This window comes from Phyllostomus discolor, chromosome 9, assembly GCF_004126475.2.
Source record: "Phyllostomus discolor isolate MPI-MPIP mPhyDis1 chromosome 9, mPhyDis1.pri.v3, whole genome shotgun sequence".
NCBI classification, from domain to species: domain Eukaryota; kingdom Metazoa; phylum Chordata; class Mammalia; order Chiroptera; family Phyllostomidae; genus Phyllostomus; species Phyllostomus discolor.
In genome coordinates, this window is record NC_040911.2 from 30,954,815 (window position 1) to 30,969,670 (window position 14,856).

General features: G+C 40.2%; 1 protein-coding gene across 1 annotated transcript in view; it reads left to right on the plus strand.

Moving 5' to 3' along the window:
- Positions 1-14,856, plus strand: part of B4GALT6 (beta-1,4-galactosyltransferase 6) — a 65,498-nt gene that overhangs the window by 30,337 nt on the left and 20,305 nt on the right. Inside the window, exons 3-4 of the mRNA XM_028525079.2 lie at positions 654-767; positions 12,312-12,436. Coding sequence (XP_028380880.1) covers positions 654-767; positions 12,312-12,436 — 239 coding nt within the window. The remainder of the gene's footprint in view (positions 1-653; positions 768-12,311; positions 12,437-14,856) is intronic.

Here is a 14,856-nt window from a genome sequence, read left to right on the forward strand (position 1 = left end):
CTCTATGCTTTGTAGCTTGCTGAATCACAAGGAAAGGGACCTAATGGAATAGTAGCTCCAGGGCTCCCCAGGGAGTGCAGCCCACAGGTTGGAAGTGACTAATTTAAAAATTTAAAATGAGCTGTGGTACAGACGTACATTGAGTGGGTAAATTTCTGTTTCCTAAGTGTGGGGTGGTGAGACAGCATTACTCCCACCCCTGTGCTCTGTGGGGGCTAGAAGCAGGGCTTTGTCCATGTGCTCGTCCTGACCCCCCTTGGCGGCTGCAGTGGAGAGGATTCCCTGAGTCCTTGGTGTACTGTCCAACTCCCTTTCCATCTGGGTCAGCCAGGGGAGCGATGGGAGCAGGTGCTCTCATGTGGTTGCAGATGGGCCTGCTCTGTATTTATGCATGGATCGGGCCAGGATGCTCTCTGGACTTGTCCCAGGGTTCCCTTGGGAAATCTTGCTGAGGTCCATTCTGGCAGCAGTGAATGATAAATGGGAGAGTAGCTATGGCAACAGCATTTTGCTTTTTGTTCTTCACAGGTAATTCCTTTTAAGTACTTCTGCAGATTGTGTATTGCGGATCTCACAGTGACTGTGACTTGTTTCATACTAGGAGCAAAGCAAAAGGCAATTTTTTGGTTGTAACTTTTTTCTCTCTCTCTAAGATTATCCTGAAGGCAATAATTCAAGTGATTATCTTGTTCAAACAACAACATACCTTCCGGAAAACTTCACATATTCACCATACCTCCCCTGCCCAGAAAAACTGCCTTACATGCGTAAGTGTCATCTGATTTTGACTTAACTGTTTTCTTGTATTATAATAAAATAATAAAAATCACTTGATTTTAGCACACCAGGCTCAGATCATCACCATGGGTCCTATTGCTCATATTATGTAGCATATTATTTGATTTTTTTTTTTGCAAAAGATTTTTTTGGAGAGGGTGGGGGTTTAAAAGCAGAGGAAAAATCTTATGCCTTACCCAGAAGTACCAATAGCTTCTATTGTGAGTTTGATGTGTATTCTTACAGCTTATTTTAAAATTATTTCTTATACAGCTAGATAGCTGGATAGAAAATTAAAATGTCTCAGAGATTTTAAGAATTTATATGAATGGTCTTAAATTTCATCCTGTAAATTGCTTTTCTTACTTACTGTATTTTTCAGACTATAAGATGCACTTTCTCCCCCCAGATTTGGGAGGAAAAGGGCGGTGCATCTTGTAGTACAAATGTAGCTTACCTGGCTTGCTGTGGGGGTGGGGTGGGGGGCGGTGGTAGAGCAGGGTCACAGGTTATTAAATACTTTACCACATTTTTTTGCTTCAAATTTTTTTTCCTATTTTTCTCCTCTAAAACCTAGGTGCGTCCTGTAATCCTAAAAATACGGTAATGATTTTTGGGAACTGTCTACGTGGCTACATGTAGATCTATTTATTTCTCTTAACTGTTGTATAGTATGTCTTTGAATAAATGTGCTACATTTCACTTACCTTTTTCCCTGCTGATGAAAATTTAGGTTGTTTCCACATTTTTGGTATCACACAGCGGTGCTGTAAGGAACAGCAGAGAGCATGCTTCTCTGCGCACATGTGTGTAAGTGCTCGGTGGGGGTTCGCAGCCAGAAGTGGAACTGCTGGGCATGCTGGACTGGTTGTGAGCCAGAGCAGCCGTGCCAGTGGACGCATATACCCCCAAGACCCAGGTGTGCAGGTGCCACTCTGATATTGATAGACTTTTTAATTTTTGCTACTCTGGTAGATGAAACTTGTCTCTCATTGTTTCAACTTTTACTTTCCTCATTACTAGTGGGTTTAAGTAATTTTTCTTGTGTTTTTGAGTCATTTTGAATTTTCTCTCAGTCACGTGCTTTATCAGCTCCTTATTAGTTAATTAGACTTTTGTGTTGATCGGTGAGAGCTTTCTCATATGTATTCTGGGAGTGGCCTGTGGTCTGCCGTACCTGTTGTGATATCTTGTCACAGCCTCTGGCTTTTTTCATTTTGTTCATGGAGTCTTACATTTTACAGCAGTTTAAAATTAGGATGTTGTCAAGTGTATCAGTCACTTTAAGGTTTTGCTTTTATTTTTTTGTCTTAAGAAAGCTTTCTGTACCCCAACACCATACAAATACTCTCCTTTATTTCCTTCTAATAATTTTACTATTTCGTTTTTAACTTTTGTGTATAGTATGAGGCAGGGATCAAGCTATTATACTTTAAATATATACTTTTTCAAAATTATAAAGATAATACATTATCACTACTTGAAAAACATAATCACTGAAAAGCCACATGGCTATTATTTTGGCATTTTTTTCTTTTTAAATATAGTTTATACATGTAAGTTTATATCTTGATTTTTATGTAATTAAAAATCTAAATAAACAACCTTTTGAATTACTTGTTTATCATTGTGTTCTAATGTCCTCATTATCTAAGTGTGTTTTTATATCTCTACCTGAGTTTTCTTTACTGAGGAAATCAGCCACTGCCTGTCATATTTGTAAGATTCTTTTCAATTTGTAGTTCATAGAAATTAGATAATAAAAAGAAAGATTTGCCTCTTAATATCATCTAAGGTCATGGTTCTAAACTTTAGTATGTGTCAAAATCACTCAGGTAATCTTATGAAACACAGGCTCCTAAGCCCCACCCTCAGAGTTTCAGATTCAGTAGATCTGGAGTTTTCATTTCTAGCCTGTTCCTGGGTACCTGGACACTAGTGGTCCTTGGGCCACATGTTGAGACCCACTGATCTAGAGTGGATCTCATTTATGGGGGCACTAGGGCCTGGGGAGCTTTTTTGGGCCCAACCTCTAAGTTTCTGACTTTATTGACCTGATGTGGGGCCTGGGCATTTTAATTTAAAAAAATCCTCAGTTGATTTTAATCTTGCTGTTTCCTTACTTTGTTATTGTAGTCTTGGTTTTCTAAAAATGAATGTTTTTGTCTGTGCAGAACTGAAACTACTGAGTAATATTCGGTTGAAATATTGATTACTTTGAATATGCAAATTGTGAAGTATTTTTTATAATTTGCATATTCAAGGATTTAGAGTTTTCAGGAAATCTTTCTGTTCTTGGTTTAGTTGCCATTTTCTTAATTAGCACTTTGTGAGTATTAATTAAACTGTTTAGAAGCATCTGCCTGTCAAACCTTCCTACTAGCCCTCCTCTCCCCCATAACTCGAAAATACCTGTTCCGGCGCTTGAGCAACTCTGCTGTGGCTGCTGCCCACTCGCCGCCTTTTCACTGAGTGTCGTGGTGCTACTGCTCGTTTTCTCTTTCTCTCAGGGTCTCGTGTCCTTCTGCAAGAGGAGGGTCTCACTCGTTTGGCCAGCCACCTTTTCACAGAAGGCCTCCTCCTGGGCAGCCACCTTTGAGTCCAGCAGCAACCACTTGCCCACTTATCTGTGGCCAGAGTAATGGGTTAATTGATAGAAATATGGCCAAATATAGATAACTCCTTAGACAGGGGTCATGTGCACAGCCAACATAATAAGGCTTCTGCCAAGAGAGCCTTACATGAGCCACCCACAAGAGCCCTTTCACCAGTGGTGTGAGTCTTTGTGAAGTAGAGCCTCAGTTTACCTGTGTGTAAAATCTGGGATTGTAATAGCAACTTCATAGTGTTGCAAGGATAAATAGAAGCACAGTGCTTGAAAATGAACAGAAGTTAATTTGATATTACCTTTCCTTCTCCTCACTTCTTTAAATGATGTAGTCAGGCTTTATAGTGACCAAGGGGATGAGAAACCCAGGAGAAATGTGCAGTTAAAGAGTTTTATAGTTAGTTATGGATCCTTAATTTTTTTTAATTAACCAAGTTATTTCCCATTGATGATAGATCCAGCATAATAAAATTCCTAAGTGTAAAATCTTTTTATAATATCCCACAAAATAATGGAATACAATACCTCCCCAAATAATAGTTAAAGGAAGTTCTGTGTAAGAATAAAATCTACTTAGATGAAAACCATTCAAGTATGAATGATACTTAATTTTCTTATTATCACCAAAAGTGAAGTTAAGGCTTAAAATTGGTGTGTGAGTGATTGTCTAGCGTAACATCTTTTTGATTGTTCTCTAGTGTAGCAGCGAGACTACTGGCACTGGATTGCCATAAAGCTAAACCTTGAAATTTCCAATTGGCATTCAGATAAAATTGATTTCATGGATTTCAGCAATAATTTATGTTCAATCAGTTACACCAAACGATCTATTTTAATGTGATTATTTTTAGAATATGAGTAAATACTTCTTTGTTACTCTTAGTACTTACAGATTCTCCAGAGGGCAAATATGCTTTCAGTTTTATTAAATTTGTGTGAGACTGTGCTAATGAAGCGAAGTAAAAATTTCACTTTATTTAGAGCTAAAAAGCAAGGAATGCTTATCATGGATGTTTTGTTTTTTCTGAGTAAGGAAGAGATGGAAAATGTCAGTTGTTTACTTTGCATTAAAATGAAGGTAGACTTACCTGTTGTTTTTCCTGCCTTTTAATTCCTGTTCAAATGGAATACATTTGCAGTGGCTTTTATATTCTGTCCTTACTGTTTGAGGAATAGCCCCTTTTATGGGTTAACCCTGATAGTTTCTATGGTTGCTAGCCTTTTGAACATAACAAAAGCTACAAGGACTTTTTGAGATGAATTTAAATTATTCAAATGAAAATTGGCAACTATGGAAAAGGTAAGCAAATAAACTTCAGGAAAGCACAAATAATGATTAGTGTAACAAACCACCATGCATGTGTTTATTGTAGAAAATAGAGATGGGAGTTTTAGAGTAAACTGAGATGGGAAGCCAATTTAGAGTAATTGTTCAACAAGCGGTTTTTGAACAGCGGCTGTACTTGCAGTGGGCTATGTGTTGTTTGTAGGGGCAGGAAGAGGAGAGACAAAGCTAACTATGATCTCAGGTATCCCAGCCAGGGCAGGTAACCTACTCAGAGAAAGGCCATTTGCTAACTGCTACCAAAGGGTTATTATGTCACGAAAGGGAGATAGATAGCATTTCCTTGTGCAAGGATCAGGGAGGTTTCCGAGAGAGGGGCCCTTGGAAGTGGGTAACGGGAACAGTGTCAGAGCACGAGAGGCTCTGTATTCCAGGGATGGAGAGGGGCCCCCTGTGACTGCAGTGGGTGTGTAATGGGGTACGTGAGAAATAAGGCTGGGTGGGGAGGTGAAGGGCCATGTGAAAAGAACTGAGCAGTCTGAGGACTTTGTGGGTTCCAGGGGTCCCTAGGCACACGCGTGGGCTTCAGAGGGAGTGGAACCCCTGAGTGTGTATGCAGTGGGTTGAATTACAACCTTGTCTTCATCTCTCTAAGGGGAGGGTGCAGAGTTTTCGAAGGTCCAGGGGCAAAAAAAGGACAAAACAGAAACAAACACCACTGGTTTAGAGAATGGAACAGTCATTTGCTTTAGGCAGATGAATGATACGGTTAGGATGGTACCTCAGAAACATTGTGCTTCTTATGAGAAGCTGAAAAAGGGATGAGAATGGGGAAATACTGGCATCTGGAAGACCAATGCGGAGGTTACTGTAGGGGACTAAGAGCAATGACAAGGGCGCATGCACTGGAGAGAGGAGGAGCCACTAGACAGAAGCTATAGGGGTACTAGCATGGACCAACTGAGGGATCAGGGTTAATTTTCATGTTTCTGGCTTGATGACAATTAACTGAAACAGGTAATGCAGGATAAGCCTCATATTTGGAGAATGGGGAAGTTAATGAGTTCATTGTCAGGCCTGTTTTGTTTAAAGCTCAAGGGAGTTAACTTGGGGTCTGAATTTCATCAGAGAGGTCTGGGCAGGAAATGAGAGGAAGTGAGCCTGGAAGAAGGCTAAGGTTCCTGGGGGCCTCAGCACTTACAGGGGTGTAGGGTAGTCAGTAGAAGAAAGGAAAACAGTCAGGAAGATAGAGGAATCAGAGAATGTCCCAGAAACCAATGAGGAAGGAGTTCCAAGGAGATGGTGTTCCATCTTGTCATATATCTCAAAGAAAGCAGGTACGATGAGGAACTGAAAAGCCATTGAATTGGACACTTAAAAAAATTAATGGGGCCCACCGCAAAACAATTTCAGTACAGTGGCAAGCTAAGAAGCAAAATACACTGTCCTGAGAAGTGACTCAGAAGTACATAAAATCTAATTTGTTAAAAAAAAAAGTTTGGTGGGAAAGGGAAGGAGAATGGGGTAAGGTGGAAGAGGTGGGGTTAAAGGTATAGCAGTTGTTTCTTATGCCACCCCTGTGGGGTCAAAATGCACAAATACTGTGGAAACTGTTTTTGTTGAAAGCTTACTATGTTCAGGGCAGTATAAATGATGGATTAATCTATGTGCTTATGTGATTTTCTTCAGGGGCATTTTTTTGGGTAGAGAACCCAAACATGGAAAACTGTTGATCAGCTGTGGCAGGTGGGGAAGGGAGAAGAATTGTGAGTGTGTGTGGGTGTGTAGGTGTGTCTTAGTCCATTTAGGTTGCTAAAAACAAAACAGCCATGGGCTGGGTGGCTTAGGTGCCAGCAGATTTCAGCATGTGGTAAAGGTTCCTTGCGCAGGTGGCTGTCTTCTCCCTGTGCCCTCACATGGTAGGAGAGGCAAGGGGTCTCTCTGGGCACTAACCCCATTTATGAGGGCTTAACCCTCATAACCAAATACTTCCCTATGGCCCCACCTTCTAGTACCATCACATTGGGGGTTAGTAGTTCAGGATATCGATTTTGGGGTGGGAACACGTTCAGTCCACTGTGAGGTGCTACAGTTAAGGTGAAGTTCATGGAGCTGTGTTTCCCTAAATATGGTCCAGGGATGATCTGCCCTGGAATCAGCTTGGATGCTGGTTAAAAACGCAGGCCTCTCAGCCAAACCCCGGCCCACAGTGCAAGTTAGGTCTCTTGGTTACAAACCACAGAATATAACTCGCTTCAGTTTAAGAGGAAAGGGAATTGGCAAAATGATATTAGGCAGCCTTCATAAAACCTGGGTGGCCACAGAAGTAGGTTTAGAGGCTGACCAGCCAAAACAAGGCCCAGACCACTCTGCCAAGAATCTCCTGCCACCAGTTGGCAGAAATCGCTGCTCCGACCAGCATGCTGAGGCCTGGGGAGCAGAGGTGCCACTCCTGGTGCCCCTAAAGCCAAAAGCTTCTGCTGCCACTTTCAGTGAAAGATAGTTTTGCAAAGTGCCCATGAAGTGAACTCTTGTTGTTCACTTCGACTTCAGGGTTTCTCATGGGTGTGTCTGGGCATGTGACTGCTCCTGTCTGCTACAGAGGTTGGGAGAGTAGGTTCTAGCTTCTTCCTCTGGGAGGCAGGACGCAGTGGTGGGCAGTTCAGGCAGCTGACATGTTCAGATAAAGCTGGGTGGCCACAAATATGACCCGTGGTCATCCACTGACATGAGAGCTTTGAAAATGGGGCCAGGAGCCTTTGTTCTAAACAGGCATGCCTAGTGATTCTTAGCCACCCCACCAAAAGAGTGATCTGCTTTATTAGGAAATTGGCTAGACAGGAAAAATCGGAATATCGTGGAGAGAACTTTAAGCCAAAACTCACAGGCTTTCACCTTTGATACTGCCAGTCAGTCCCAGGTGACAGTGATGCTCTCGGGGTGCGGCTACAGAGCTGGGTGCACAGGGTGATGAATGGGGCGGGAGAGCACCTGTCAGTGGATGTGACTGGATAACAGAGGTGGTGTGGCTGAAAGTCATACACTTCAAAGGAGGTAAAATCACGAAAGAAGGAAGTAAATGATTTTTTTTTTGGTAAGATGTAGGTTGGAGTCAGCAGAATACTTTCATGTCTGGTTTCAAGATTATACACATAGAAAAGTGAGCACTTAGCACAGTCTGAGAGGAAGAATCCTGGGTTGCTTTAGATGAGGAGTAGGTGGTAGTATTTGCTAAAAAACATTGAGAAAGAGTATATAGAAACTGCTTGGTAATTGAATGGCTCTGGAAAACACATTTGAAAAGGCAGATGAAGTATATGATAAAGCATATTTTCTTGACAAGACACATCTTTAATGAAGAACAGGAAAGAAGCAGTACATTAAATGCACACATCATAGTAGGTATGTCCCTATTTCAGAATGCTGGAACAGGAATGAGTGTGTCTCAGAGTTGGGGAAGTAGAGTAAAAGTGGTTGTGGATTCTGACTTTAAAGGAGGTTGTGAGCTTATCAAGGCAGGGACTAGAAAGGCAATCTGGAAGCATGTGATGAAGGGGGTGAGGCCTCTAGGGATGGAGCAAAGATTTATTGGGTGGATTACAACTCAAGACGGAACAGAAAGCAAAGACTGCTATGTAGAGGTTACAGTTAGAGTACTATAAGAGAGAATGGTCAGCGGGAAGAAAATGGGTGTTAGGAGCTGTGTGTTGTGGCCAAGATGAGGAGACAAGAACTTGGGCTATGCAGGGGGATGTTATTTTAGGTCATCTACCTGTGGGACCCCCTTTGCACAAATGTCTTAAAGGCTATGTTAGCACCTGGTGGAGCCAAGGAGTAGAAATGCAGGTAGGAAGGAAGCAGAGAGAGAAGTGATAGGACTGCACACGGCTGGCTTTGCCATTCTTAATAATTAATTAATTAGTTAATTAATTAATTGTCTAGCCATTGCACTTGGCATTGGGAATGTGTGACTTAAAACTACCCTAACTATGTTTAGAGTACTCGGATTTGGTTGCTTCAAGAATAGTTGAATAAGAACTCACTTGTGTAAGCAGAGGTTATAAAATCTCATAAGGAGAGATGCCTAAGTAAAGTTTTGGAAATGGGCAATTAATAGTGTTGGCTTCAAAGGAGGCAGTAGGGGACTGGGGGCGTGATGACCCAGTGTGACTGGTCAGCCTCAGGTGGCAGCCCAGACAGCAGGAGAAAGAAGGTAGCATCTTTTCATAAAAAATGTTTTCTGACTTTGGAGAGCAATTCACCTGAAGGGATATTTCTAGAGGTTATTCAGGTCTTTCTCTGACATTGTCTCAGATCTTTGCACTCTGTACATTTGAAACCCTGAGGATGAACCAGTGACAAAAGCCCAAGTGTGGAGAATTAGACTTTAGATACCAAAAAATAGATATAGGCCCCACACTGAGTGAAGTGGTAATTTAAAACTGTTTATGGAGATGGAGAAAACATCTTTCTGCCTAGTGAGTAGGTGCCTTAACTTATACTTAAAATATCAGAAAAATGTAAGGTTTTTCATACATATTGAATATTTATTTTAAGAATTGTATTTGATAGAAAAATACTATCCTAAATCATGTCATGTGACACATCCACACTGCCATGAGCCTGTGGTTTGGGTGCACATGCATCCAGCAGCCCGCAGGCCCACTTAGGTCCCACTTCCCAGAGTGGGAGGCATTGTTGCACATCTTGAAATTCAGCATTAGACCTACATTTTTGTATGCATAATCTCATCTATAAACATCCACGCATAGAGAGCCATATTAACTGGTCCTTGCAGTGACTTTAATATTCTTTAATGAAAATGTATAATTTATATCCTTCTAAAAAATTCAGCATTAGGAAATTATAGCAAATGTCCCACCATCCAACGGTGCAACTAAGTTAGTTGTTATTGCACATAACAGTTCTTTGGCCCTCAGGTTTGTTGCCAAGACTGACAGGTAGCTTACAGGTGACCTTCTTTCCTCCACCCTACCCTCTAGCTAACTGGCAACCCTTCCCTTCTTCAGGCTCCCAGTTCTGCCCTTCCCTTTCTATCCCCAGTCCCACCTTCCAAGTAGTGAGTCAGGATTTGATAAATTACATTATTTACATTTACACTGCTGGATAAATGGATTTCAGCCAATGTATTTGTTTTTCAACCTTTTAGTCTCTGCTTGAGGAAAGAGTGCACATGTTCTCACTGGAAAACCACAAACTTGGCATAGGCAGAGTGAAGGCTGGGAGTCCTCTGTGGGGCTCTGGATCCTCGCTCTTCAGCTGTCCTTGAAGCCTTAGCAAGTTGCAATAAAGGGGGCTGGCCTGACTGATTGCTTACTCCTTGACTGTAAAGAAGGCTGTATGCTCCCTGGGCTTTAAGCACTGGAACACTTTCTGGAGTGAAACGTGAAGGGGAATCCCCACACATAAAGGAAGTGAAAGTGGCCCTTAGTAGTTGAGTGGGGGTGGACCCCAAGTCCTTCTCCAGACCGCAGGCACACCTTGAGATTCTTTCTACTGGGGGAAATTTGGAAACCATGTCAGCATTAGCTTATCTGCTCAGTGCCTCTTCCTGGCCACATGCTATAATAATATGCTCTTTCCCTTTTTTTTTTTTTTAATGAACAGAATCTTCATCTTAATACTACCCCATTCCGCTCCCACTAATTAGTGTTTATTCTTTCTTCTCTCTTTCTCATTGCACTTTTACTGTTCCCAGCGCTGGCAGTGCCTGTCCTGAAGGCCTGTCCCTCCTCCAGAACAAAACAGTAATGTCACTAGATCATCTTGGGCCTTCAGCCAGCAGGGTATTAGGATTTCAGAGCAAAGAGCAATGAGCATATAGGAAAGCTGCTAAAGGACTCTGAGGAATGTGGGTGGAGGGACAGTCGGGAGTAAGTGATGGACACAGGAGGCCCTGCTCATTGAGGAGAGAGATATCAGGCCTGCCTCCAAATTTGCCAGCACATGTGTGTTCAAGATGAAAATTAAACTGCGAATGATACTGGAGAAATTCCTAACAATAATGATGATTACAGCTGTTGAAGCAATAAAGCTGGAAAAAAGGCAAAAAAATTGGTTTAATAGTGCATAAAGAATACCAACTTCAGTTACTTATATGAACTGCTTATTATTTAGCCTAATTACTATCATTTTAGCAATCATGCATACCATTAAATACATCAGATTTATTTGTGTGTATTTCATTTGATTACAGTGCTAGATTTTGTTTTTGTCAGCTGAGTCATGATAGTCTGTACGTACGTTGATCACTCTTACATTTCACTTACTGCTTCTCTGCAAGTTCATAGGTAAATCTGATCTTTCTAAGATTAGCTACTTTGCATATCTTGTCACATTAAAGGGCAGGCATTTGGTTATAAAACACCACAAACACTGTCAGCAGAACAGGCAGATAGAAGATTGCAAATTTTTTCCTAGCTTACTCTGTGAAACATAGCCATTTGCATTTTAAAACACTTCTTTCTAGTATGCTTCAGTGCTTAGTGGAAGCTACCTAGGAAAGCCAGCCCAGTGGGAAGAGAGGCTGTGGAAGCCTTATAGAATCTAGAATAACAGAAGCCAGGAAAGGGGCTCCCTCGAGAGGAACTGAATGTTTTCTATTGTGAAATCATGACCGCCGAAGCTCAACAGACCGAAATGGGACACTTCAGCATTTATTGGTTTCTATTTTATGAGATGAAGAAGCTAGAAAGAACTTAGCTCTGTTCTTTGATTTGTTTTAATTAAGCTAATGGCAATGATTTTCTAGCCAAGATTCATTCCTATGTTGATGGTATACATTAGAAAAATCTATTAGTTAAAATACCTTCAGTAATGCCATGCCTTACTTGTTAATTTGTAGAGTGAGTGCCTAGTAGACCAGGAATGTTTTAGAAGCCTATGGTTTTGCATATCAAGGGGATATGGGGCTGGTGCTCAAAATAAATCTGCAGAATATGTTTGCAGATTTTCTCTCTTAAGAAAAGTAGATGACAGTCATAGTAGCTGACATTTATTGAATGCGTGTACTTTTGTGCTGGCACTGCACTTGATCATTCACACACACTATTTTACCTAATGGATACACCACTTTGGGGGCTAGTGTTACCATTGCCTTTTACTGATGGGGAAACTGAGGCACAGAAAAGTGAAATAATTTCCCCAATAGACAGAAGCTAGGATTCAGCTCCTGGTCAATCTAACTGCTTAAATAACTCTATTGTACGATGTTAATCATGTCCTATTGTACGATGTTAATCATGTCCTCTAGGTTGACTATGTTGAAATTAAAAATAATTTTTAAATACTTGAGTAATTTGCAATGATGTGCTAAGTTGTAATGACATGCAAACATTTCCCAAAGAATATTAAATTATTCATTATTCAAAACCAAAATGCTTAAACAATTAGACGTTTCTGGTTGATTTAGTAAAGATAATAATAGTGTGACCATATAATTTATTATTCAAACTAAAATTGAAAGATGGTGATATTAACAATTATGTGGTGGTAGCAGGACTAAACCATATTGTTTTGGCAACTGTGTTATGCCAGTTACCCTACTTACTGTTGGCTTGTCTTACTTCATCTTTAAGGCAAAAAATATTAAAACAGTTCTTCATGCTTTTGACTTTCTAGGAGGATTTCTCAATGTCAATGTAAGTGAAGTCAGTTTTGATGAAATTCATCAACTCTTCTCCAAGGATTTAGATATTGAGCCAGGAGGTCACTGGAGACCTAAAGACTGTAAACCCAGATGGAAGGTGAGGTAAATTTTCTCATAAGCAATGTGACATTACTGTGCATTTGGGGAAAAGTGTGCTTGATTGAGAATATGTAGTGAAATACCTTTAAGTCTTGATAAATTTAAGACATCAACATTTTTATATTTAATGTATAGGTATTTACAGTTCAAACGTGATTTAATAGGGTTTCTTATGAAGACTGAAACTGTCCCTATGCATATACAAAATATATGCTCATGTGTTATTACCAGTTTTAGAGGTCCTGGCAACAGGTTTTTTTTCAGTTCTATTCTGTTTGACAGAGAGACTATGATTTCTCTGCCTCCTGCAACTGTCCTAATGATTACTGATGCTTGCAAGCGTAGCCCCACCAAGTCCGGGAGCCAGTGAGAGCTCGTGGAGAGGGTATTAATGTCCTCATTGCCAGTTGGGTCTGACATTGTGGTTTTCAAGCTCTGGTCCCTGAGTCCCAGAATTCTAAAGAGGCCGCTCAGAGGTCATCGTGAGACAAAAAGGAGAACTGAGGGCTCTTCACCTCTGTTTTAGAAGGCAGATCACAAACTTTTTATCTTTTTTTTTAATGTCAGAATTCTACCTGTTTTATTTGAAAAACTATTTAGGAGAAGTCCTGCTTCTGCTGCTTAAAAATAATCGAAAACCATGGTTTAGACTCAACTTGCTCTCAATACTATGAAATTGGTTAAGTGCTTATTCATGAGATGTTTTTATGGTTTAGTAGGCACTAATTGACATAGTTGAAGTGAAAATTATGCATGGTTAAATCAAAGGTTATGTCCTAAAGGACTGTGATGTAACCTTAATCTGGGAATGGTTTTTAATTTCTCTTTTAAAATCTTAGTGTTCTGCTGAAATATTTGTGGGTTTTTCTTTTTAGTACAAAAAAAAAAATCACTGTTGGGAAGGAGAATTCTGTGCTGTTAAGCTTGTGATAAAAGTCCTCTACTTAACTGACCTTGAGCTCTTTATGTTTGGGGATGTGTATTATTTGTATCTGCACTCCTAACTCAGAGCATGTTGCCATGTGTGGGGTGGGCCAGTGGAGGTTTACAGTTGTGCGTATGTGAAAACAGAGTTTATTTTTGTACTATTATTTATTAAGTATTGTCTTATTTGTATTACAACTGTAAACTTACTTTTGCCCACTCCACATAAGGGAAGCACTAAACCCAGTTTTGTCGAATTGAGTTTATGTGACAAATAAATGCTCTATTAAGCTGTAAAGCTGCTTAAATGAGTTCCCATACAAATTTTAGTGAAACATTCTGTTTTATAATTGTCTTATGTTATTTTTCAGATCAAATTTGGCTAAAAAATGAATCTTTTCATATTTCATGATTGAATAGTCTCATATTTGTATATATAGTGTAGCCCAATTTATATAATTATACTTTTTAAAAATGTCCTGGCCAAATAAGTAATTTTTCTTGGGGATGAGTAGTGCATTGGATGCTAATGGAAGAAAAGCATACTCAGTCACAAAGGCTGGGGGTTAGCAAGGAGCTTGGTCTTCAGACGTATGTATATTCATGTGGGGTAGTATGTATGTAACTCTCAGATGTGCACTGTGGCGCTTTGTAGTAGAAGAATTTGGGATTACAAAAACTAAGTATTCTTGTCCTTTCTCCAGTGCTCTATATCAGACATTGGATTTTAAATTTTATGTTTTTTTTTTTCTCATTTTCCAGGAGATAGGTATATCACATATAAATAGCTCCGACTTAGAGATTTTAATAGACTATCAACTCCATACGAATCATTGGACAGCAGTATTGAAAGTGAAACTCCCCGGCTGGCGTAGCTCAGTGGATTGAGCGCGGGCTGCGAACCAAAGTGTCGCAGGTTCAATTCTCAGTCAGGGTACATGCCTGGGTTGCAGGCCATGACCCCCAGCAACCGCACATTGATGTTTCTCTCTCTCTCTATCTCCTTCCCTTCCCTCTCTAAAAATAAATAAGTAAATATTAAAAAAAAAAAAAGAAGAAAGTGAAACTCCTAGGAGCAAGCTAATTCAGGGATCTAAATATTAGCTTATTTTATTTAGGAGCTATATAGGTAATGCTTCAGCTTTGCAAAGATTCCACTGAGAATACAGTGTCTAGTTCTGAGCTATGCAGTTAAAGGTGTGAGAGGAAATCCGGAGATCATGCAGAGGTGGCCTCTCCTTGCCATGTTTAATTAATTCAATAACTCCCTTCCTCCCCTGACTGTTTCCATTCTAATAGTGTCCCCTTCTAATCTTGGGACAGAGTTCAGAGGAGGGAAAGAAGAAATAACTAGATTTATATTAAACATGTACTACCAACTTGATTTTGATATTTGAGGTTTAAATTTTTTTTTAAATTAATACATTGATGGCTAGTTAATTGAAACTGAGATCTTCTAAAAGCAGTGATTTCAGCAGCTCCTAGATCTTTCTG